This window comes from Mobula birostris, chromosome 2 (assembly GCF_030028105.1).
Source record: "Mobula birostris isolate sMobBir1 chromosome 2, sMobBir1.hap1, whole genome shotgun sequence".
NCBI classification, from domain to species: domain Eukaryota; kingdom Metazoa; phylum Chordata; class Chondrichthyes; order Myliobatiformes; family Myliobatidae; genus Mobula; species Mobula birostris.
Genome location: NC_092371.1, coordinates 232,587,778 through 232,612,936, shown reverse-complemented (window position 1 = coordinate 232,612,936; position 25,159 = coordinate 232,587,778). Strand labels below are relative to the sequence as shown.

The 25,159-nt window shown below is 42.4% G+C and overlaps 1 protein-coding gene across 1 annotated transcript in view; it reads left to right on the top strand.

Annotated features, from left to right (window-relative positions):
• Positions 1-16,887, top strand: part of slc35f1 (solute carrier family 35 member F1) — a 379,593-nt gene extending 362,706 nt beyond the window's left edge. Inside the window, exon 8 of the mRNA XM_072279244.1 lies at positions 15,837-16,887. Coding sequence (XP_072135345.1) covers positions 15,837-16,061 — 225 coding nt within the window. The 3' untranslated portion in view covers positions 16,062-16,887. The remainder of the gene's footprint in view (positions 1-15,836) is intronic.
• Positions 16,888-25,159: the final 8,272 nt, after the last annotated feature.

Sequence of the window (25,159 nt, the reverse complement as noted above, 5' to 3'; positions counted from 1 at the left end):
TTCTCCCTTCTCTCTGAGTCACAGAGCCAGACTCTGTGCCAGAGACCCGACATCTGTGACTTTCCTATGTTAGGACATTCCCCACCCCCACCCCGACAGTACTCAAAGTGATAGACGTGTTGTTGAGGGGGGTTGGCCACAGAGCTACCCTGCACTGGCTCCTTAAGCCTTTTCCCCTTCCTGACTGTCACCCAGTTTCCTGTGTCCTGCACCTTTGGTGTAACTACCTCTCTACGTGTCCTGTCTTTCACCCCCTCAGCCTCCTGAATGATTCGGAGTTCATCCAGTTCCAGCTCTAATTCCTTAACGTGATTTGTTAGAAACTGCAGCTGGATGCACTTCTGCAGTTGTAGTCGTCAGGGACACCGGAGGTCTCCCTGCCTTCCCACATCCCACACATGGAGCATTTCATTATCCTGCCCGATGTCTCTACTGTCCTTGCTGAACAGATGTAAAGAAGAGAACAGAAAAAAAAACCTGAGCTTTTCTTACTTCTGCTTTCTCTGAGTGAAGCCACGAAGAGGTACAGCCTTAAGATCACCACTCTGACTGTGTCCACTCATAGTGGGCACTGTGCTTGCCCCGCCTTCCTTTAATTTGCTTTTACTAATTAATCCTAAACAATGATTGGTCAAAGCTTTATTACGCTGCCGTGAGCAGCTCCTGCCTTTTATCCTGGGGCAGTTAACCTGATTGAAGTCCCCTCCTCTCCAAACTTCCGATGTCTGGACTGGTCGCTGTTCAAAGCTCTATGTGCCTTTTACTCTCTCACACATTCAAGCTGTCAAGTAGTAATCAATGGATTAGCACACAACGTTGCTTTTACTCTTTAATAATTTGCCACAAAATGATGACTTCAGTCATGGGATCCTGAATGAGTGCTGTTAAAACAATCTCAATTCAAAGTCAGCTGAGTAAATTATCCCTGTTTATCAAGCTGACTCAGGCACGATTTCCCACTACACTCAAAGCTGAGTTCTAAACCCAGTTTTATATTGAGAAGCAGAGCTTGCTGCTTGGCATGTAGTCGTTAAGATATCAGAGCACTGTCCGTATAGTAGAACCACTGCAAGAAGAGTCTGAAAGGTTTGGCAGAAATGGTAAGAGCCTGTGAATCTCTGCAAGTCTGCTGGGGTTGCCAAAGGCTGAATATCTGCAAATCCAGGGGCCTGTTGGAGGTCGAAGATGGTCTATCCTGTGGTTAGAGGACTGTACCTGTGCTTATTTATATTTATTTATTTATTTATTGAGATACAGTGTGGAATGGGCCCTTCTGGTCCTTCAAACAACCCCTATTTAACCCCAGCCTAATCACGGGGCAATTTACAATGACCAACTGGTACGTCTTTGGACCGTGGGAGGAAACCGGAGCACCCGGAGGAAACCCATGCAGTGACGGGGAGAACGTACAAACTCCTTACGGGCAGCGGCGGCAAATGAACCCAGCTCGTCTGTACTGGAAGGCGTCATGCTAACCACTCCGTCACTGTGCCACACTGATACAGGGGTGGGGAGAGGGGATGCGACTTGCTTTGCAGTTGTTACTTTGTCACGTGATATGTTCTGATCTGTTGTGTTCTGTGTTGTTCTATCGACCATGGTGGGCATGTAATTTTAGTGCTGGAATGTGGGGTGACACTTGCAGACTGACCCCATCACATCCTTGGGTTTGTCGGTTGTTAACACAGTGATGCATTTCACTGTATATTTTGGTGTGCGTGTGATAAATAGATCTGAATCTAAATCTATTGTGTGAGTGTTCATATAATTTCAGGTCAAATCAGACTTTACTAAATCCATTCAAACCACTTTGAATGTATTGGTGATTGCTTTTACTGGATTAGGGATTGCTTTTCTCTTAATCTATTGTACTTTAGATATGAAGACTTCCGCATGACATGCAACACACACAAAAATTGCTGGTGAACGCAGCAGACCAGGCAGCATCTATAGGAAGAGGTACAGTCGACGTTTTGGGCTGAGACCCTTCCGCATGACATGTTTGGGTTTAGATGCCATAATATTCTACTCCCAAAACAATGTGCTTGTGTCACAGTTCTTGCATTGTAATAATGATACACTAACGAATTGGCAGAGGAGGGGCAATGTGTGGTGAGGAGGTGAGTGGAGGAGAACAATATATCTGTGCAAATTATGTGAGTAGTGGGTTGCTGGTAGGTTTAAATGAGGCATAGGGAATGGGACCTCAGTGAGTCTTAAGACAGCATGGGAAATCGAGCTCTGGAGTGTATAAAGGAAGCTACAGACAATGGTTGTTTCGTAACTTCAAAACATTAAACTAATTCAAAGGAAGACACGGGAGTCTGGAAATACAGGTCTAGCTTTGTGTCTACTTCAAGCGAGGAGTGCACGTATCATTCAGTCATGTGATCCGTACGCAATTCACATGTTTATACATATAACCCATAATGAATTATTTACACAAACAAGAATGCCTAATCAAACAATATATGTACAAGATTACACAAATATTATTGAAATATTAAATATACAACTCCGGCCCCATTGTGCTTGAAAGGACCTCCGGAAACAGGGTCCCAATGCCTTTACAAAGCAATCCAGAAATTGACCATTGTGTTTATAAGGGCACACTGTAAAGAGAGCCCCAGTGAGTCAGGTGGTAAAGTAAATTAGTAAACTGGTTTACTATTTTCAGATGTACTGAGATAGAGTGGAAAAACTTGTCAAGCATGCCATTCATACAAATCCAATTCACTGCAGCAGATCGTTGAGGTAAAATAATAACAGAATAAAATGTTGCATTTGATGAAGTGAGGTGCAGGTAGACAAGCCCATAATAAGGCAATTGAGGTCAAGGGGTCATTTTAGCAAATGATGGAACTGTTTTCAAATAGTCTTATAACAGTGGGATAGAAGCTGTCCTTGAGCCCGGTTGTATGTGCTTTCAGGCTTTTGTATCTTCTGCCCCATGAGAGAGGGACGAAGAGAGAATATCCTGAGCGGGTGGGGCTTTACCGAGGCAGCAAGAAGTGTTTATGGAGGGGAGGTTGGATTGTGTAATGTGTTGGGCAGTGTTCAGAACTGCAGTTTTTTTGTGGTTGTGGGCCATATGTTTGCCATATCAAGCTGTGTTGTTCAAGGCACAGAAGACAACAACAACAAGGCACGTCCTACAAAGAGGTGATCTCACGCAGCAAAACAAGCCCCTTTCCTCCCTCTCACCTACACACACACACACACAGACACATATGGACAGTTCTCCCTCACTGAGACTGCCAGTGCATTTTACATCAGTGTTGCTGAGATCGCATGAGTTGAAAGCTTCACATTCCTAGGAGTGAACAGCATTAATAGCCTGCTCTGCTCCAACCACATTAACATCATGGTCAAGAAAGCTCACCACTATCTTAGCTTTCTCAGCAGGCTGAAGAAATCCGGCATGTCCCCTTTGACCCTCACCAATTTTTATAGATGAGCCCTCTATAAAGTGCATCCTGTTCTGTGGGCACGCTATGTTGGCACTGGAAAATGTGACAACATTTATAGTCTGCCCCAGCACATCCCTAGATGTGTTGGTTGTTCATGCAAATGATGCATTTCACTGTCTGTTTCCATGTGTTTCATGACCACTGCTTTCAATAAACTCTAGGAGAGATCAGGGGCTTCAGAACATGGACTTGTTCTTTATAAAGACCACTTGTGGTTGCATCACAAATAAACATGTATTATGTCACATGCAACAATGAGATTTACATATTTAAATAAAATATACCACACATATGGCTCTTACTTCTGACCTGGGCTGTGCAGAATATAGAGTGAGAAAGGAGACAGACAACTGCTGAAAAAATGCAATTGGTTCTTTCTGCTCCCCAGTTTTATGGTACTTGTGCATACGCATCAGATATTTACATCTTACATTTACACTTCTTTCACTCTTTTGAAAAGTAATTATGTAGAGTATACAGATTTAAACTATTCAAAGATTTTCTGGCTACTTCACCCTTCCTTTCCGGTCCTGATGAAGGATCTCATCCTGAAATATCAACAGCTTATTCCTCTCCGTAGATGCTGCCTGACTTACTGAGTTCCTCCAGCATTTTGTGCGGATGTGTTTGTGGCTGTAAACTTCATGGGTCTATTTTCTATCTGCATTGTATTTTGTGTTGTGTGTTTATTATGTTTAGGATGATAACTAGTCCCATGGGTATGGGTATGGTAGGACCCAAGAGTTTTATTACGTATTCATGCTTTGTCTTTAGTGTTTTGGGGTTGAACTCGGTTAGAGTTAGAGAGAGACTGATACAATATCTTTTTGTTAACTGCTTAATTTCATTTATTTACATTTAATAGCGCTAGTTTTAGTTCCATTAGTTTTATCCCTTCAAGATTGTTCGCTTTGCTCATTGTTTAATAAAGGATTGAACACATTTCTTCAACGTTGAACATAATTATTATTGGATCTGAAGGTGCTTGGTCTGTAACGGTGTGGTGGTTTGTTCGAGTAGCTGCTATACTCAAACGTGCTTAAGGACAAAGCATTGGGAGACTTGGTACATCCTCAGATGCATCAACCCTCCAGCTCTTCCACTGAATGCTTGGAACCTCAGAATCAGAATCAGGTTTAATATCACTGACATACATCATGAAATCTGTTGTTTTGTGGCAACATTACAGTGTAACACGTAAAAAGTAAGGCATAGCAGAATTGGGCCATTCAACCCATCGCATCTGCTCTGCCATTTAATCATCGCTGATCCTGGATCCCATTCAACCCCATGCACCTGCCCTCTCACCTTATCCCTTGATGCTCCAACCCCCCAATCACAAATCTATCAACTTCCGCTCTAAATATACCCACGGACTTGGACACTTGAATTCCACTGCAGTCTGTGGCAGAGCATTCCACAGATTCACCACTCTTTGGCTAAAAAAATAACTTGTTACTTCTGTTTTAAAAGGTCACCCCTCAATTTTGAGGCTGTGCCTCTAGTTCTGGATAGCCCCACCATAGGAAACATCCTCTCCACATCCACCCTAACTAGTCTTTTCAACATTCGGTAAGTTTCAATGAGATCCCCACACATTCTTCTAAATTTTAATGAGTACAGGCCCAAAGCTGCCAAAATGCTCCTCACATGTTAACCCCTTCCTTCCTGGAATCATCCTCGTAAACTTCCTTTGGACTCTCTCCAATGACTCTACATCCTTTCTGAGATAAGGGGCACAAAACTTTTGACGATACTCCATGTACAGCCTGACTAGTGTCTTATGAAGCTTCAGTGTTATCTCCTTGCGTTTATATTCTATTCCCTTCGAAATAAATGCTAATGTTGCATTTTTCTTCTTTACCTCAGACTCAACCTGTGAATTAACCTTCTGGAGGTTTTGCACAAGGACTCCTATGTCTCTTTGCACCCCTAATATTTGAATTTTCTCCCATTTAGATAATAGTCCGCACTATTGTTCCTTTTACCAAAATGCATTATCATAGATTTCCCAACACTGTATTCCATCTGCCACTTTCTTGCCCATTCTTCCAATTTGTCTAAGTCCTGTTGCAGTCACATTGTTTCCTCAGCACCACCTACCCCAACACCTATCTTCATTTCATTCGCAAACTTTTCCACAAAGCCATAAATTCCATGATCCAAATCATTGACAAACAATGTGAAAAGCAGCAGTCCCAATACTGTCATCGGCAGCCAACCAGAAAAGCCCCTTTTATTCCCACTCACTGCCTCCTGCCTGTCAGCCATTCCTCTGTCCATGCCACTATCTTTCCTGTAATACCTTAGGATTTTATCTTGTTAAGCAGCCTCATGTAAGGCACCTTATCAAATGCTCTAAAAATCCAAGTAAATGACATGCACTGCCTCTCCACCCCGCTTGTTACTTCCTCGAAGAATTCTAGATTTCCCTTTACAGAAACCATGCTGACTTTGATTCCAAGTACCTCGAAAGCTCTTCCTTAATAATGGACTCCAACACTTTCCCACCCACTGAGGTTAGGTTAACTGGCCTATAATTTCCTCTTTTTTGTCTTTATCACTGCCAGAATCGAGTGATTCTTGAAAGATCATGACCAATGCATTCATTATCTCTTCAGCAACCTCTCTCAGGACTCTGAGATGTAGTCCATCTGGTCCAGGTGACTTATCCTCTTTCATACCTTTGAGCTTGCCCAGCACGTTTTCCTTTGTGATAGCAATGGTACTTACTCCTGCTCCCTGACACTCACGGACCTCTGGCACACTGCTCGTGTCTTCCACAGTAAAGACTGAAGCAAAGCACTTATTATGTTCATCTGCTATTTATTTGTTCCACATTACTACCTCACCAGCATTATTTTTCAGTGGTCTAATATCCGCTCTCACCTCATTTTTATTCTTTATATAGCTGAAAAAGATTTTCCATATCCTGCTTTATGTTATTGGTTAGTTTGCTACCTTATATGCCTTTTCCTTGGCTTTTATGCAGTCTTAATTTGCTTTGTCAGGCACGGTTGCCTAGCCCTGCTGTTTGAGAACAACTTCTGTGGGACATATCTATCCTGAGCTTTGCAAACTATTTCCAGAAACTTCAGCCATCCCCGCTTGAATCTCCCTCCAATCCACCAGGGCAAGCTCCTCTCTCATGCAGCTGTAATTCCCATTATTCCATTGTGATACTGATACATGTGACTTATGCTTCTCCCTCTCAAATTGCAGTATGAATTCAATCATTTTATGATCACTGTCTCCTCAGGATTCCTTTACATTGATTTCCCTAATACGATCTTGGTTATTACACAACTCCCAATCTAAGATAGCCTTTCCCCGAGTAGGCTCAAGTACAAACTGCTCTAAAAAGCCATCTCGTAGGCATTCAACAAGCTCCCTCTCTCGCGATCCAACACCAACCTGACTTTCCCAATCCCCTTGCATATGAAGTCCCCCATTACAATTGTGGCTTTAACCTTATTACATGCCTTTTCCAGCTCCCTTTGCAATCTTAATTCCGCATCTTGGCTTCTATTTGGTGGCCTGTATATACTGTTTTTTTAACCCTTGCAGTTTCTTAACTCCACTCACAAAGATTTAGCATTATCTGGACCTATGTCACCTCTTTCTAAAGATGTAATTCCATCTCTTACCAACAGAGCCACACTACTGCCTATGCCACCTGCCTGTCCTTTTGATACAAAGTATACCCTTTGATGTTAACCTCCCAACTATGACCGTGTTTCAACCTCGACTCAGTGATGCCCACAAAGTCATACTGACCAATCTCTAATTGCGTCACAAGTTCATCCACGTTATTCTGAAGGCTACGTACATTTAAATACAGCACCTTCAGTCCTGCATTCAAGTCAAATCGCTTTTATTGTCATTTCAACCATAACTGCTGGTACAGTACACAGTAAAAACAAAACAACAATTCTCCAGGACCATGGTGCTACATGAAACAACGCAAAACTACACTAGCCCACCTGAAACAACACAAAACTACATTAAACTTCAGACCTACACGGGACTACATAAAGTGCACAAAACAGTGCAAGACAGTACAATAATTTATAAACAAGACAATAGACACAATAAAGGACAAATTACAATATAATAAATTATGTAAATGTAAACAATGTTTCAGCAGGAATTGAGAAAGAAATGAGCAAAAATTGCAAAGGGAGTGGAGTGGTGTTCAGTTGAGAGTGGGTGTGATTTGTGTGTGTGTGTGTGTGTATGTATGTAGGTTCGTGTCAGACGAGACTCTGGGTATTGAGGAGTCTGATGGCTTGGGGGAAGAAACTGTTACACAGTCTGGTCGTGAGAGCCCAAATGCTTCAGTACCTTTTGCCAGGTGGCAGGAGGGAGAAGAGTTTGTATGAGGGGTGCGTGGGGCCCTTCATAATGCTGTTTGCTTTACGGATGCAACGTGTGGTGTAAATGTCTGTGAGTTTTACATAGAATAGTACAGCAAAGTACAGGCCCTTCGGCCCACAATGTTGTGCCGACCCTCAAACCCTGCCTCCCATATAAGTCCCCACCTTAAATTCCTCCATATACCTGTCTAGTAGTCTCCTAAACTTCACTAGTGTATCTGCCTCCACCACTGACTCAGGCAGTGCATTCCACGCACCAACCACTCTCTGAGTGTTAGATACCCCGTAACTGGGTTGCCAAACCAGCAGAAATGGACCACGTGTTGGAGTCTGGTTTAACAGAAACTAATAAAGTTTTATTAAAGAAATAAGTAACACTACTCTAATTGTAAGGATATAAATGCAACAGGTTAGCAATGATAAAACACACATGTACACAGAACTAGGGTAATAGGAATCAATCAAGCTCTATTGCAGTCTAGGGGTAAAATAATCAGTCTCAAGTGACGCAGAGTTCAGTTCAGCTTAGTACATTTCGCAGTAATCACTGTTGTGCCGTTGGAGAGAGAGAGAGAGAGAATGCAAATTTTGGTTCAAACGGACCTTTGATGTTCTTCGCAGTTAGCTTTTGGGCGAACCCTTTTATGTCTTCTGTGGTCACCGACTGTGACCCCTCTGTTCCGGATACGACCGTTCTTCCGCAGTGAACCCGGTACCCAGGCAAGGGCGGACACACACACCAGGTTCCCGCTGATCGTCCCTATTCACCCTGTCAGTCTATGGTCGGTTCCCTCGAACCAGACCTCCAACTCTCACCAACTTGTGGGGGCACATCGCTCTTCCAGGGTCTCGTTATCTCATAATCTCGTGGTGTGTGTTGTGCCTTAGCAAACCTGTTCTTTTTATCCCCCTGCTGGGGTATCACCTGTCCATCAAACTTAAAACAGTTCCGGTTCAAAGCAACCGGTCTGTCAATATTCTGAACTGTGTTTCTTTTCCGTTATCTCTCTCTTCTCTCTCATTAACATTTTGATCGTTCCTCCATTGTCTCCCTTATCTCTTTCTCATTAGCATCAATCTTCTGATAACTTGGTTTTTCGTCACAGAGTAAAAAACCTTCCTCTAATATCCCCCTTGAACTTCCCACCCCTTACCTTAAAGCCATGTCCTCTTGTATTGAGCAGTGGTGCCCTGGGGAAGAGGCGCTGGCTATCCACTCTGTCTATTCCTCTTGTACACCTCTATCATGTCTCCTCTCATCTCCCTTCTCTCCAAAGAGTAAAGCCCTAGCTCCTTTAATCTCTGATCATAATGCATACTCTCTAAACCAGGCAGCATCCTGGTAAATCTCCTCTGTATTTCCAATGCTTCCACATCCTTCCTATAGGGAGGCGACCAGAACTGGACACAGTACTCCAAGTGTGATCTAACCAAATTTTTATAGATCTGCATCATTACATCGCGATTCTTAAACTCTATCCCTCGACTTATGAAAGCTAACACCCCATAAGCTTTCTTACCTACCCTATCCACCTGTGAGATGGTGGGAAGAGAGACCCCGATGATCCCTTCAGCTGATCTCACTATCCGCTGCAGGGTCTTGCGATCCATAGTCATAGTCATACTTTATTGATCCCGGGGGAAATTGGTTTTCGTTACAGTTCCTCCGAGACGGTGCAATTTCTGAACCAGGCAGTAATGCAGCCGCTCAGGATACTCTCAATGCATCCTCTGTAGAATGTGGTGAGGATGGGGGTGGGGGGGGTGGAAATTGGACTTTTTTCAGCCTTCACAGAAAGTAGAGACACTGCTGGGCTTTCTTGTCTATGGAGCTGGTGTTGAGGGACCAGGTGAGATTCTCCACCAGGTGAACACCAAGAAATTTGGTGCTCTTAATGATCTCTATGGAGGAACCATCGATGTTCAGCGGAGATTGGTGGCTCCGTGTCCTCCTGAAGTCAACAACCATCTCTTTTGTTTTGTTCACATTCAGATACAGGTTGTTGGCTCTTCACCAGTCCGTTAGCCGCTGCACCTCCTCTCTGTATGCTGACTCATTGTTCTTACAGATGAGACCCACCACGGTCGTATCATCGGCGACTTTGATGATGTAATTCGAGCTGTGTGTTGCAGCACAGTCGTGGGTCAGCGGAGTGAACAGCAGTGGACTGCCGTGCTCAGTGTGATGGTGTTGGAGATGTCCGGACTGACTGAGGTCTCCCAGTCTGGAAGTCTAGAATCCAGTTGCAGAGGGAGGTGTTCAGGCCCAGTAGGCTCAGCTTTCCAATCAAGTGTTGAGGAATGATTGTGTTGAATGCTGAGCTGAAATCTATGAACAGCATTCGAATGTACATGAGAAAGGCATCCACCACGATTCAGTTCAATACAATTTTATGTCACGGCTTCTACAATTCCACATTTTCAACTATTGAAATACACTCATGGTCACATATCTTTTCAATATTCTCGTGTATTTTTGCAAGAATCAGGTGTTATATGTGCACAGTTCTAATTTTATCTCCTATCTTCACAGGATAACTCACAGCGCCACATGTTTGAGCTATCACTCCAACATCCTATTTCCCAGTGACAAGGTTTGCTGGGTGGTGTTAACACACAGACTCTTTGTTGCTTACACTGATTCTCTTCTTGGATTGAATCATTTAATTTTGTCTCAATTGCTCCTTTTCACAATCCTGTGAAGTTACAGCTGCCCCGAACACAATTATATTCTGATAAACACGAGAGATTCTGCAGATGCTGGAAATCCAGAATGACACCTTCAAAATGCTGGAGGAACTCAACAGCTCAGGCAACATCTTTGGTAGGAATAAAGAGTCGACATTGCCGGTCAAGACTATTTATTAGGACTCATTATATTCTGAATATTCTACACACTAAAAACTCAGCCAGTCTATTTCAGTGCCCTTTTGTAGTCTGACAATAATTTTGATAGTCAATGTCACATTTTTAATTTTCAGTGCTCTATAATGTTTGATGCTTCTTGAACAACCCTGACTTCCAGCCACACTATTTGGTGTCAGATAATGAGGTGAAACAAGTATGTGTTTAGTACCACATGAAAACCAAAAATCTACAGAAGATGGGAAGCTAAAGTAAAAACAGAAAATTCAGGCAACAGCAATTCAGGATATATTCTGACTGTGACTTTTTGCTGTGAAAATTTTTCCTCCGAGAATAAACCATAAACTACAATAGCTTTTATTTGCCCCATTTCCTTCAGACTCACTGAGGATATCTGCCCTTTACTCTAAGAATTAATATCTTTGTTGTTTTAATTTGGCATATGTATGGCAAATGATTCCCATTCTGCCCACAGTGACAAACTGGCCCAGGCTCATTCGCATGTTTTGGAATCTTCAATGGGTCCATTTAATATTGGAGAATGCATACAGTATACAACCTGAAATTCTTACTCTTTGCAGACATCCACGAAACAGAGAAAGTAAGCGAAAACTTTACTACCCCAAAGCCTCCCTCCCTTCCCACGCACAAGCAGCGGCAAAGGCATAAACACGCCCCCACCCACCAGGCAAACAATAGAAGAGCCCCCAGAGACCATGATCCAGAGTCCATCAAAAACTGTCTGTCCCAACACTTCGACATCTCAGACAAGCTCTGTCTCACTCCTGCCCCAGTGAGAGAGGAGACCAACCGGTCGCTGTTCCGATTGTCCAGCCTGCCACGCTGCTTGTCCGAGCCACCTGACTCGAAGACCTACAGACTCTCACTCACCATCAAGAGAGAGAGATTGCTTGAGTGCAGGGGCTTCTGACAATTGTGTACACCACCAGCTGTTTCAATCTCCCAGGCACCACCATCAGAAATACTCCGGTTGTCTACGGGGCCGCGTGCCAAATGTGCACGTCTTCCAGGCCGTATCTGTAGATCCTGAAACACCAGGTTTGCTTATTGAGTTCTGAGAATGAGAACCCATCTTTTCAACTATAACCATCACTAACCTTCTAAAATTATCTTCATGTTTATATCTTGCATTACGTTAGTACTTCTGAACACTATCACCAGGGACAATATAATTTTACAGACCTAGTGCTAGATTTTCTTTGTTTAATAACTGAATGAATTTGCTCCTCAACTAAAGCACAAACTTGTTGTGCTTTACCCAGTCTAAGCCAGGGGTTTCCAACCTTTTTTATGCCATGGACCAATACTATTAAGCAAGTGGTCTGTGGACCCCAAGTTGGGAACCCCTGAAGCAGACAGCAGTTTTGCAATGTGGAACTAGATTCTCAAGGAGACAATTTATCCTGACTTCTGATTCTTTGTTCCACAGTTGTAGATCTACTTAATCTTAGAATTGAATTGATTCTGTAACTTCTGTAGCACTATAATAAATGAAACACTCATTGCTTATATACAGTGTGTTTTGTAACCCTTTCAAGATAAGAATGGCAAGTCTCATGTAGCAGCACTTTGCAGAGGTACATTCTCAGCATCACCATCCATTTTTAATGTTATTTGGTCTTAAATTCCAAGCATTCAGTGGAAGAACTGAAAGGTTCATGCATCTGAGAATGTACCAAGTCTCCCGATGCTTTGTCCTGGAGCACATCTGAAGTTCAGAGCCACAGCCATACTGTAAGAGACGTTGGGAATCCAAAGCAACAGAGTTACAAAATGCCAGAGAGATTCTGCACAGGCTGGAAATCCAGAGCAATTAAAGACCCTGAGGCCACGATGAAAGCTGTTAAGCCCAGGAATGAACTGCGGAGTTTTAAGCTGTCAGAGACTGAAACCCTTGCTATTGCAGACAGTCCTACCACTGGCTAAAAGTACGAGTCGATTGCAGGGAGCTGTGATTAATGAGAGGTTTGGGACTTGGAACAAGGAGCCTTTGAATGGGGTGCAAGCATGGGGCTGGCAATGCAATGGATTTCTCCACATTGGGGCTGGGAGGAGATGTTGGCAGTGAGGTGACTGAACAGGAGAATGCTTGGTTTGGGAGGGGCGGGTGGACGCTGGTTTCTCTTGTCGATTTGGAACTGGGGCCATTGGTGTCATCTGTCTGGAGGACGAAAGGACAAGAGCAGCTATCTAAAATAACTATCGCACGAACAGGGCCAGTGTTCAAAGGTTCAAAGGTCAAATTTAATGTCAGAGAAATGTGTATAATATACATCCTGAAATGCTTTTTCTTTGCAAACATCCACGAAAACAGAGAAGTGCTCCAAAGAATGAATGACAGTTAAACGTGAGAACCCCAAAGACTCACCCCTCCCACGCATAAGCGGCAGCGAGCAACAATCCCCCCCTCCCCCACCAGCAAAAGGTGAGGTGATGTCTGAGATTTTGATTCACAAGAATGTCTAAACAACGAGACGCGCCTCCATTGGTTTTGCATGATTTGTAGTCACCATGGTCCCCAATTCAAGTGCTGCCTGAAGCTGTAGATGTGATCCTTTTTACTGCTGTTGCCCCTCGGTCCACCTGCTTGACAGAGCAGGTTATAGTGTGGACGCAACGAGTAGGAAGTGGGATCAATGGAAGAAGCAGCACTTATTATTCCAGCTGGCTCTGCCTATGCTCAAGCCAATTAAATTTGCGCGATCCCTCTAGACAAATAACACTCTGATTTCTCAAAACCCACATAAAGAATAGGCATTTCGGCAAAATAACGAATTACTCTCAGGATATTTAACAAAACAAAAAAAAAATCAGAGGCCAAAGTGATGCACAGGGATTAATTAGAAGAAGACCCTTTTCAGATGAGTGCTTGTGAAAAAGTAAGAAAGTGTATTGAAATAAAGCGACAATATAATGATTGATTAAGCAGATTTCAGTTCCAAATGGCCCAAGGGTAATATTTTGCATTTCACATATTGTTCAATGTATTCCAATTTGGTACAAAGAATAACTGAAGGTATAATGAAGCCTGTGGTTCATTGAGATTAACTACAGAGTGATTCAGGTTCAATTATGCGGATGAATTATCAGAGAGGTATACTCTGTGGGAGTGGAGAGCCTGCATACTTGCAGGACATGCTGCATACCATTTGAACAGATTCATTATACAAATATAAAACACCATGTAATGTTTTTCATTTGTTCTTGAACCATTATCCAAATATCTAAAGTATTTGAAATGCTCAAAGTTGAGTGGATGGAACAGCAAAGCAATTTATTGCCTTCTCAATATTCATCCTAAATTCTGAAAAAAAGCATGCAAATATTTTATTATTAGCACTGCACTTTTAATGTTTTTATTAAAAATTGTGTTGCCCCACTATACACTGTTAATTTAATTAGACACCGCAGAATGCTGTGCTTTTATTTTAGATTTTCAGCTTTGGCAATATTTTGCTTTACGTTTTGTTAGACTGTAAGTAATTCATACAAAAAATACAAAGCAAATTTATTATCTCAGTACATATATGTCACCATGGACAATGCTGAGATTCATATTCTTGTGGACATAAACAGCAAGTATAAAGAAACACAATGGAATCAATGAAAGACCACACACAAGACGGACAAAAAAGACAATGTGCAAAAGACAACAAACTGTGCAAGTACAAAGAGAAATAGTAATAATAATCATTAAAGATTGAGAACATGAGATGAAGCGTCCTCGATAGTGAATCCATAGGTTAGTTTCAGTTCAGTGTTGGGGTGAGTGAAATTGATTGAAGTTATCCCCTTTGGTTCAAGAAACTAATGGTTGAGGGGTAGCAACTGTTCTTGAATATGGTGCTGTCAGTCCTGAAGCTCCTGTACCTCCTTTCTGATGGCAACAGACAGAAGAGAACATGGCTTGGACGGTGTGCAACAATGCCCCATGTAGATGTGCTCAATGGTGGGGAGGGGTTTACCCATGATGGAATGGGCTGTATCCATGACTTTTTGTAGGTTTTTCTGGTCAAGGGCAGTGGTGTTTCCATACCAGTCTGTGATGCAACCAGTCAATATACTCTCCACTGCACATCTACAGAAATTTGTCAAAGTTTTCGATGACGTCCCAAATCAAAGCAAACTTCTAAGAAAGTAGAGGCACTGTTGTGCATTCTTTTTAATCACACTTGCATGCTGGACCCAGGGCAGATCCTTTGAGATGATAATACAGAGGAATTTAAAGTTACTGATACTCTGCACTTCTGATTTCCCTGACGCGGACTGGTTCATGGACCTTCGGCTTCCTCCTCCTGTAATCAATAATCAGCTCTTTTGTCTTGCTGCCATCGGGAGGTTGTTGTTCTGGCGCCACTCAACCAGATATTCAGCATCCCTTCACCACCTTTGATCCGGCCAACGCAGTAGTGTCAATAGGAAACTTAAATATGGCAACCGCACAGTCATATGAATAAAGGGAGTCGCGCAGGGGACTAAGCTGACATTCCTGTGGTGCACGTTTGCTGATGGGGATTGTGGAGGAGTTGCTGTTACCAATGTGAACTGACTGAGATCTGCAAATGAGGAAATCAAGGATCCGGCCTCACAAAAGATTGAGACCCGGGTTTTGGAATTTTTTGTTAGTTTTGAGGAGATGATAATACTGAATGCCAAGCTGGAGTCACTAATGAGCATCCTGATGTATGAATCTTCACTGTCCAGATGTTTCAGGGTTGAGTGAAGAGCCAATGAAATGGCATTTGCTGCTGTGATGGTAGGCAAATTGACAGTCTTCTTGATGAAACGCTCAAAAGGAAGCAAAAGTGAATTTAACATTCAATAAAGTCAAAATGATAGATCTGAAATCAAGCCTGAAAATGGGCTGGTACAAATTATGACACTGCCTGTAACGCTACACTCAAAATTCCATTATCTGTTTTATAGAATATAGTTTTAAGATTATCAGGAAGTAAGTATGTGAGTAAACAAACTCATTCCGTGCGGAAGTATGGAATTCATTTTGAATTTTATGGATGAGAAAATTATAAAATGAGTTTTTGCGATGTTCATACGGGATTTGCATTAATCATTTTTTTTTAAAAACCTTTTTTTCTCTTTGCAGTTTTCAGGACTCTACCTTCTGTCATTTTTCACAATCATTCTTGGATTAATCTTGTACTCTTCCACTTCCACGTATGTGGCCCAAGATCCACGTGTATACAAGCAGTTCCGCAACCCGGCAGGTCCTGCAGTGGAGATACCAGCCACCGGACAGCTGGAGCCATCAGTAACGTATTCCAGCCTGGGACAGGAGACTGAAGAGGAGGCTCATGTCAGAGTTCCTTGAAGAGGCACAACGCTTGCTCCCCGGCGTTCCGATGGATTTTGTTCTGCATTCCAGATTCTTTTTGTTTGTTTACATCACCTCATTTCCCCAGTCTTTGTTTATTGCATCGTAATATTTATTTTACCAAGCCAAATCTCTAGATTTGTTTTTACTAATCATAGAATTTAGTGAAATGTTATTTGAGATAATTGGGTTTAATGTGTCAGTTCACTGACTAAGAGTTTTTAAGTGGATTGCAATCAACTGATGGTTTATAAAGTGCCATCGAAAGCATTTTTATAATATAGTCTATATATCATTACCACTGTAAGGGAATAAAGGGGATTTTAACTGAGTTTAAATATGCACTGTATTTTTTCTCATTTCAAGTCATTCCCATCTTTTTGCACATGAATGATTTCATGCTAAGGCCATCTACGAAGTCATTTATAGGGTGATGTTATCTTTCTATTCAAAGCGCCATTATATGACCTCTGAACCTGTGTAATTCTAGAATGGGTTATTGTATAGTTTAGAATTTGCTAACTTGTGCTGTTAACATTTTGACACGTTGTGTAGTACCTTTGTGTTGCTTTAATAATAGTAGTCTTCATAATTAGGTTACAGTAAGTATGGACTGTACCCCATGGGTAGAAATCAACTGTTAAATACAAAAATAACATGAGACAGTTAAACTTAGCACCACTACAAGAAAACAAACCAAAAACTGCACAGTTCAACTGAAAGATGCCCTTTATCTTTTTGATATCTGCATGCTCTTTATGGACTGGCTGTGGCAATGTAATGCCTGTATGATGTTTTCAAATAAATGCTTTATGAAAGATAATATTACAACATAGCTTCTTGTCTTGTAATTAATCAGTCAACAATGAAAAAATATAGTACTATCATTATCTTTCACATTATCTTGCAGTTGTCTGTAATTTCCAGCAATTAGTAAGTAGATATGATCATGATTCAGCAATTAGGTTTCATACATTGCTGCACACACAAAGCGCTGGAGAAACTCAGCAGGTCAGGCAGCATCTGTGGAAGTGAATAAACAGACAACATTTTGAGTTGAGACCCTTCTTCAGGACTGAGAAGGAAAGGGCAAGATACCATAATAAAAAAGTGGAGGGGGAGGGGAAAGAATCTAGCTAGAAGGTGATAGGTGAAGCTGGGTGGGTGGGAAAGGTCAAGGGCTGGAGAAGAAGGAATCTGATAGGAGTGGACCATAGGAGAAAGGGAAGGAAAAGGAGACTGAAGGGAAAGTGATAGGGAGATGAGAAGGGGTAAAAGGTCAGAGTGGGGAACAGAAGAAGGAGTGGGGGGTGGGAGGCTACCCAGATGGAATATAAGGTTTTGCTCCTCTACCTTGAGGGTGGCGTCATGTTGGCAGAAAAGGAGGCCATGGGCCGACACATCGGAATCGGAATCAAAATGTTTGGCCACTGGGAAGTGCCACTTGTGGGAGGTGCTTGATGAAGTGGTCCCCCGATTTACAGAGGTCACATCGGGAGCACCGGACTCAATAGGCGACCCTAGCAGATTCACAGGCGAGGTGTTGCTTCACGTGGAAGGAGATGAGGGAGGAGGTGTATGGGCAGCTTCAGCCGCATGCAGGGATAAATGGTGGGAGGGAGGTTAGTGGGGAGGGATGGTTGGACAGGGGAATTGTGGAGGGAATGATCCCTATGGAAAGCAGAGGGGGTAACTAAGGGTATGTTTAGTGGTAGCGTTCATCATCCTCCGTTACCACCGCCATCTCCAAAGAGATATACTGTACACTCAGTGGCCACTTTATTAGGGACCCCTGTACACCTGCTTATTAATGCCAATGACTAATACCCAATCCTGTGGCAACAACTCAATGCAGAGAAGCCTGCAGACATGGTCAAGATAACAGCTTTTGGGATTGATTAGTAAAAGCAAATTAAAGGAAGCCAGGGGCAAGTGCAGTGGCCATCATCTGTGTGGACAGAGTCAGAGAGGTAATTTTAAGACTTTAGCTCTTCAAGGCTTCAGCCAGGGGAGGCTTCCTTCTCTTCTTTACATTTGCTCAGCTAGGACAGCAGGGATGACAGGCAGGATAGTGAATTGCTCCTCTTGCAGGATGCGGGAAGACAGGGAGACCTCCAGTGTCCCTGATGGCTACAACTGCAAGAAATGCATCCATCTGCAGTTTCAAACATTCTGCTTTAAGGAGTTGGAGCTGGAACTGGATGAACTCCAGATCATTTGGGAGGCTGAGGGCAAGATAGATAGGACATATGGAGAGGTGGTTACACCCAAGAAGCAGGACACAGGAAACTGGGTGACAGGAAGGGGAAAGGGGTGAAGGAGCCAATACAAAGCACCCCTGTGGCCATCCACCTCAATCACAGGTTTATCACTCTGGATACTGTCAGGAAGATGACCTACAGAGGAAAGTGACAGTGGTCGGGTCTCTAACACTGAGTCTGCCTCTGTGACTCAGAGAGAAAGGGAGGAGAAGAGGAACGCTGTGGAACAGACAGTAGGCTCTGTGGGTGAGAACAAGGTTCACAGATGGTGTGCTGCCTCCCAGATGCTAGGGTCCAGGATATCTCAGGTCGAGTCCTTAGCATTTTTAAGTGGGAGGAGGAACAGCCAGAGGTCATGGTCGTGGTGCAAGGGGATTTCTGGGAGTTAGGTGCTAAATTAAAGGGCAAGACCTCCAGGGTTGTAATCGCAGGACTCCTACCCATGCCACATGCTGAGGCCAGAACGAGGAAGATTATACAGTTTAATACACAGCTGAGGAGTTGATGTAGGAGGGAAGGCATAAGATTTTTGGATCATTGGGCTTTCTTCCAGGGAAGGTGGGCCTGTAAAGAAGGGACTGTTTGTACCAGAACTGGAGGGGGGACTAATATCCTAGTGGGAAGGTTTGTAAATGTTGCATGGTGGGGTTTAAACTAGAGTTGCAAGGGGATAGGAACCAAAGTTCCAGAACATTTAGTGGAGAGATTGTGGAGGCAGATGTTGGTAAGACTTCAGACAAAGTTAGGAATCAAAAGCTTGAACATGGTGCAACTAGTGTCCTGAGCTGCCTCTATTTCAATGCAAGAAGAATCATAGGAAAGGCAGATCATAGTGCTGAAGATGAGGTAGCTGGTTTACAAACAAAGGCAATGTGTAGTGTGGAGAGACGGTTGATTGGGTAAAATTACAGTCAACAGGATAAATTGCAGTGTAAAAGGTGGACAAAATTGAAAAGGGTGAATGCAGGACTGAAGGTGTTGTAGTGGAATACGTGCAGTATACGGAATAAGGTAGATGTACTTGCAGCCCAGTTGCAGATTGGCAGGTATGATGATGTAAGCATCACTGAATCAGGGCTAAAAGATGATAGCTGGGAGCTTAATGTTTAAGGATACGCATTATATTGAAAGGATAGGCACTAAGGCAGAGAGGGTGGCATTGCTCTGTTGGTAAAAAATGAAATCAAGTCATTAGAAAGAGGTGAAATAGGGTCAAAAAAGGTGTTGAATCATTATGTATAGCACTAAGGAACTTCAAAGGTAAACAGATCTTATTCAGAGTTATATACAGACCCCCAAATAGTAGTAAGGATGTATCCTTCAAATTACAATGGGAGTTAGAAACTGCATGCCAAAAAGGCAATGTTCGAATAGTCATGGGGAATTTCAATATACGGGTAGATTGAGAAAATTGGGTTAGTGCTGGATTTCTGCAAGTGGAGTTTCTAGAGTACCTATGAGATGGCTTTTTAGAGCAGCTGGTGGTTGAGTCCACTAGGGATTTAGCTAGTCTGGATTGGGTGTTGTGCAATGAACCAAATTGATTAGAGAGCTTAAAGTAAAAGAACCCTTAGGGGAAAATGAACATAATATGATTGAAGTCACCCTGAAATTTGAAAAGGAGAAGCTAAAGTCAGATGTATCAGTATTACAGTGAAGTAGAGGGAATTACAGACACATGAGAGAGGAGTAGGACAGAATTTATTGGAAAAGAACGCTGGCAGGGTGACGAAAGCAGCAATGGCTGGAATTTCTGGAAGGAATTTGGAAGACACAGTATATATCCATCCAAAAGGGGAAGAAGTATTCAAAAGGAAAGATGACACAATGACGGCTAACAAGAGAAGTCAAAGCTAACATAAAAACCAAAGAGAGGGCATATAATATAGCAAAAATTAGTGGGAAGTTAGAGGATTGGGAAGCTTTTAAAAACCAGCAGAAGGCAATAAAAAAGTCATTAAGAAGGTAAAAATGGAATACAAAAGTAAGCTAGCCAATAATGAATGTGTGGCTAAGTAACTGGTGCAGGGGTCAGGGCTTCAAATTCTTGAATCATTGAGATCTATTTTGGGGAAGGTATGACTTATAAAAAAAAGATGGATTACACCTGATCCCAAAAGGTACTAATATCCTGGCAGGATTGTTTAATATAGCTGTCAGGGAGGGTTTAAACTAAGTTGACAAGGGGAAAGAAACCAAGGTGTTAGGGTCGAGGAAGAGGAAAATAGAAATAAGTCAAAAATACTGTGCAGCAAAGATGACAAGAAGGACAGGCCGGTGAATATACAGGATAATTTGCTGCAAGATAAAAATATAGCAAAATTGACGACAGATACTGATCTAAATGTACTGTACTTAAATGCACGCAGCATTAGAAATAAAGTGGATGACCTTGCTGCACAGCTGCAGGTTAAAAGGTATGACATTGTGGCCATCACCGAGTCATGGCTAAATGATGGATGTGATTGGGAGCTGAATATCCAAGGATACACAGTGTACAGGAAGGATAGGAAGGTAGGTAAAGGGGGTGGCGTGGCCCTGATGGTAAGTAACGATATCAAATCACAAGAAAGAAGGGGCATAGGATCTGAAGAGGTAGAATCCTTATGGGTAGAATTAAGAAATGGCAAGGGTAAAAAGACACTAATAGCAGTTATATACAGGCCTCCAAACAGCAGCCAGGATGTGGACTACAAGTTGCAGCTGGAAATAGAAAAAGCATGTCAGAAGGAAAATGTCAAGATAATTATGGGGGATTTTAATATGAAAGTGGATTGGGAAAGTCAGGAAGGTACTGGATCTCAGGAGAGGGAGTTTGTAGAATGCCTACATGACGGCTTTTTGGAGCAGCTTGTCCAGAAGCCCACCAGGGGACTGGCTGTTTTGGATTGGGTGCTGTGTAACGAACCTGAGGCGATTAGGGAGCTGGAGGTAAAGGAACCCCTTGGAAGTAGTGATCATAATATGATTGAGTTCAGTTTCAAATTTGAAAAGGAGAAGCTGATATCAGGTGTATCGATATTTCAGTGGAACAGGGGAAATTACAGTGGTATGAAAGAGGAACTGGCCCAAGTCGATTGGAAAAGTAATCTAAATGGAGGGACGGCAGAGCAGAATTGTATGAAATTCCTACAAGAAATAAGGAAAATGCAGGAAAAATATATTCCAAGAAAAAAGAAAATCATGAATGGAAAAATGGCACAAATGTGGCTATCGAGAGAGGTTAAGATAAAAATAAAAGCAAAAGAAACGGCGTACAAGGAAGCAAAAATTAGTGGGAAAAATGAGGACTGGAAGATTTTTAAAAACTTACAGAAAGAAACTAAGAAAGTCATTAGGAAAGAAAAGATGAATTATGAAAGTAAGTTGGCGATTAACATAAAAAAGGATACTAAGAGTTTTTTTTAAATATATGAAGAGTAAAAGAGTGACAAGGGTAGATATGGGACCGGTTGAAAATGATGCTGGAGAAATTATAATGGATAACAAAGAGATGGTGGAGGAACTGAATGAGTATTTTGCATCAGTCTTCACAGTGGAAGACATGAGCAATATACCTGATAGCCAGAGGTATCAGGGAATAGAATTAGGTACAGTCAAGATTACTAGAGAGAAAGTGCTTGGGAAGCTAAGTGGACTAAGAATAGATAAGTCTCCCGGTCCGGATGAGGTGCACCCAAGGGTTCTGAAGGAGGTGGCTTTGGAGATTGTGGAAGCATTGGAAATGATCTTCCAGGAATCAATAGACTCTGGCATGGTTCCGGAGGACTGGAAGGTCGCAAATGTAGTTCCGTTATTTAAGAAAGGAAGGAGGCAGCAAAAAGAAAATTACAGACCTATTAGTCTGACATCGGTAGTTGGAAAGATATTGGAGTCAATCCTCAAGGGCGAGGTTATGAAATACCTTGAAGTGCATGACAAGATAGGCCGAAGCCAGCACGGTTTCATGAAGGGAAGATCCTGTCTCACCATCCTATTGGAATTTTTTGAGGTAATCTTGAATAAGACTGACAAGGGAGAGGCTGTGGATGTTGTGTATTTGGATTTTCAAAAGACCTTCGATAAGGTGCGGCATATGAGGCTGCTTAATAAGATGAGAGCCCATGGAATTATAGGAAAGATATTGAAATGAGTGAAGCATTGGCTGATAGGCAGAAAGCAAAGAGTGGGAATAAAGGGATCCTATTCTGATTGGTTGCCCGTTACTAGTGGTGTTCCGCAGGGGTCGGTATTGGGGTCACTTCTTTTTACGATGTATACCGATGGTTTGGATTATGGATTAAATGGTTTTGTGGCTAAGTTTGCGGATGACACCAAGATAGGTGGAGGAGCAGGAAATGTTGAAGAAACGGAAAGGTTGCAGAGAGACTTAGTCAGTTTAGGAGAGTGGGCAAAGAAATGGCAGATGAGATACAATGTTGAGAAATGTACGGTTGTACATTTCAGAAGAAGAAATAATCGGGCAGATTATTATTTAGATGGGGAGAAAATTCAAAAATCGGAAGTGCAAAGGGACTTGGGGGTCCTCGTGCAGGATACCCTAAAGGTTAACCACCAAGTTGGATTGGCGGTAAGGAAAGCGAATGCTATGTTGGCATTCATTTCAAGAGGAATAGTGTATAAGAGTAAGGAGGTGTTGATAAGGCTCTATGGGGCATTAGTGAGACTACGTTTGGAATACTGTGTGCAGTTTTGGGCGGGCCCCCTATCTTAGAAAGGATATACTGATGTTGGAGAGAGTTCAGAAAAGATTTACGAGGATGATTCCTGGAATGCAGGGGCTAACATATGAGGAGCGTTTGTCGGCTCTTGGATTGTATTCATTAGAGTATAGAAGAATGAGAGGGGATCTCATCGAAACATTTCGAATGTTGAAGGGGTTGGTCAGAGTAGATGTGGAAAGGTTGTTTCCCTTGGTGGGTGAGTTCAGGACAAGAGGCCATAGTCTTAGAATTAGAGGGTACCCAGTTAAAACAGAGATGAGGAGAAATTTTTTTTTTAGCCAGAGGGTCGTGGATTTGTGGAATTTGTTGCCACATACAGTTGTGGAGGCCCAATCATTGAGGGTGTTTAAGGAGGAGATTGACAGGTATCTAATTAGTCAGGGTATCAAGGGATATGGGGAAAAAGCCGGAAATTGGAACTAGATGGGTGAATAGTTTAGCTCATGGGGGAGCTGCAGAGCAGACTCGATGGGCCGAATAGCCTACTTCTGCTCCTTTGTCTTGTGATCTTGTGATAATATCCAAGAGGATACCAACAGTTTCTTCAGATACATGAAGTGTATAAGAGAAGTGAGAGTGGATATTGGACCACTGGAAATCAATACTGGAGAGGTAGTAATGGGGGACAATGAAGTGTCAGATGAACTGAATAAGTATTTTGCATCAGCCTTCAGTATGGAAGACACTAGCAGGATGGTGGAAGTTCCAGGTGTCAGGGGGCATGAAGTGTGTGAAGTTACGATACTAGAAAGAAGGTTCTCGAGAAACGGAAAGGTCTGAAGATAGATAAGTCACCTGGACCAGATGGCGTACATCCCAACGTTCAGAAATAGGTGGATGAAGAGATTGTGGAGGCATTAGTAATGATCTTGCAAGAATCAGTAGATTCTGGAATGGTTCTGGAAGACTGGAAAATTACAAATGTCTCTCCACTCTTCAAGAAGAGAGAGAGGCAGAAGAAAGGAAACTATAGGCCCGTTAGTCTGCCCACAGTGGTTGGGAAAATGTTGGATTTGATTATTAAGGTTGAGGTCTCGGGGTACTTAGAGGCACATTATTAAAATAGGCTATAATGTGCATTGTTTCCTCAATGGAAATTCTTGCCGACAAGTCTGGAATTTTTTGAAGCAGTAACAAACAGGGTAGACAAAGGAGAATCTTTGATATAACGTACTTGGATTTTCAGAAGGCTTTTGACAAGGTGCCACACATGAGGCTGCTTAACAAACTACAAGCCCATGGTATTACAGTAAAGATTCTAGCAGGGAGAAAGCAGTGGCTGATTGGCAGGACACAAAAATGGGAATAAGGGGAACATTTTCTGCTGGCTGCCGGTGACTGGTAGTGTTCCACATGGGTCTGAATTGGGACCAATTCTTTCAATGTTATATGTCAATGATTTAATGATGGAATTGATGGCTTTGTTGCAAAGTTTGCAGACAATATGAAGGTAAGCGGAGGAGAAGGTAGTTTTGAGGAAGTAGAGAGACTACTGAAGGGCAGATTAGGAGAATGGGCAAAGAAATGGCAGATGGTATACAGTGTCGGGAAGTGTATGGTCATGCACTGTGGTAGAAGAAGTGAAAGGGTTGAATATTTTCTAAATGGAGAGAAAATACAAAAAAAAAAATTGAGGTGCAAAGACACTTGGGAGTCCTTGTGCAGGATTCCATAAAGGTTAATTTGAAATTTTAGATTATGAGGACACTCAGTCCTCGTTTATTGTCATTTAGAAATGCATGCATTAAAAAATGATACAATGTTCTTCCAGTATGATATCACAGAAACACAAGACAGACCAAGACTAAAACTGATAAAAACCACATAATTATAACATATAGCTACAACAGTGGAAAGCAATACCGTAATTTGATAAGAGCAGACCATGGGCACGGTAAAAAAAAGTCTCAAAGTCCCGATAGCCCCAACATCTCACGCAGACAGAGGAAGGGATTAACTCTCCCTGCCATGAGCTTCCCGTGCCACAAACTTGCCGATGCAGCATCCTGGAAACACCCGACCAAATTTGAGTCTGTGGTGAAGAATGCAAATACAATATTAAAATTCATTTAAAGAGGATTAGAATATAAAAGCAAGGATGTAATGTTGA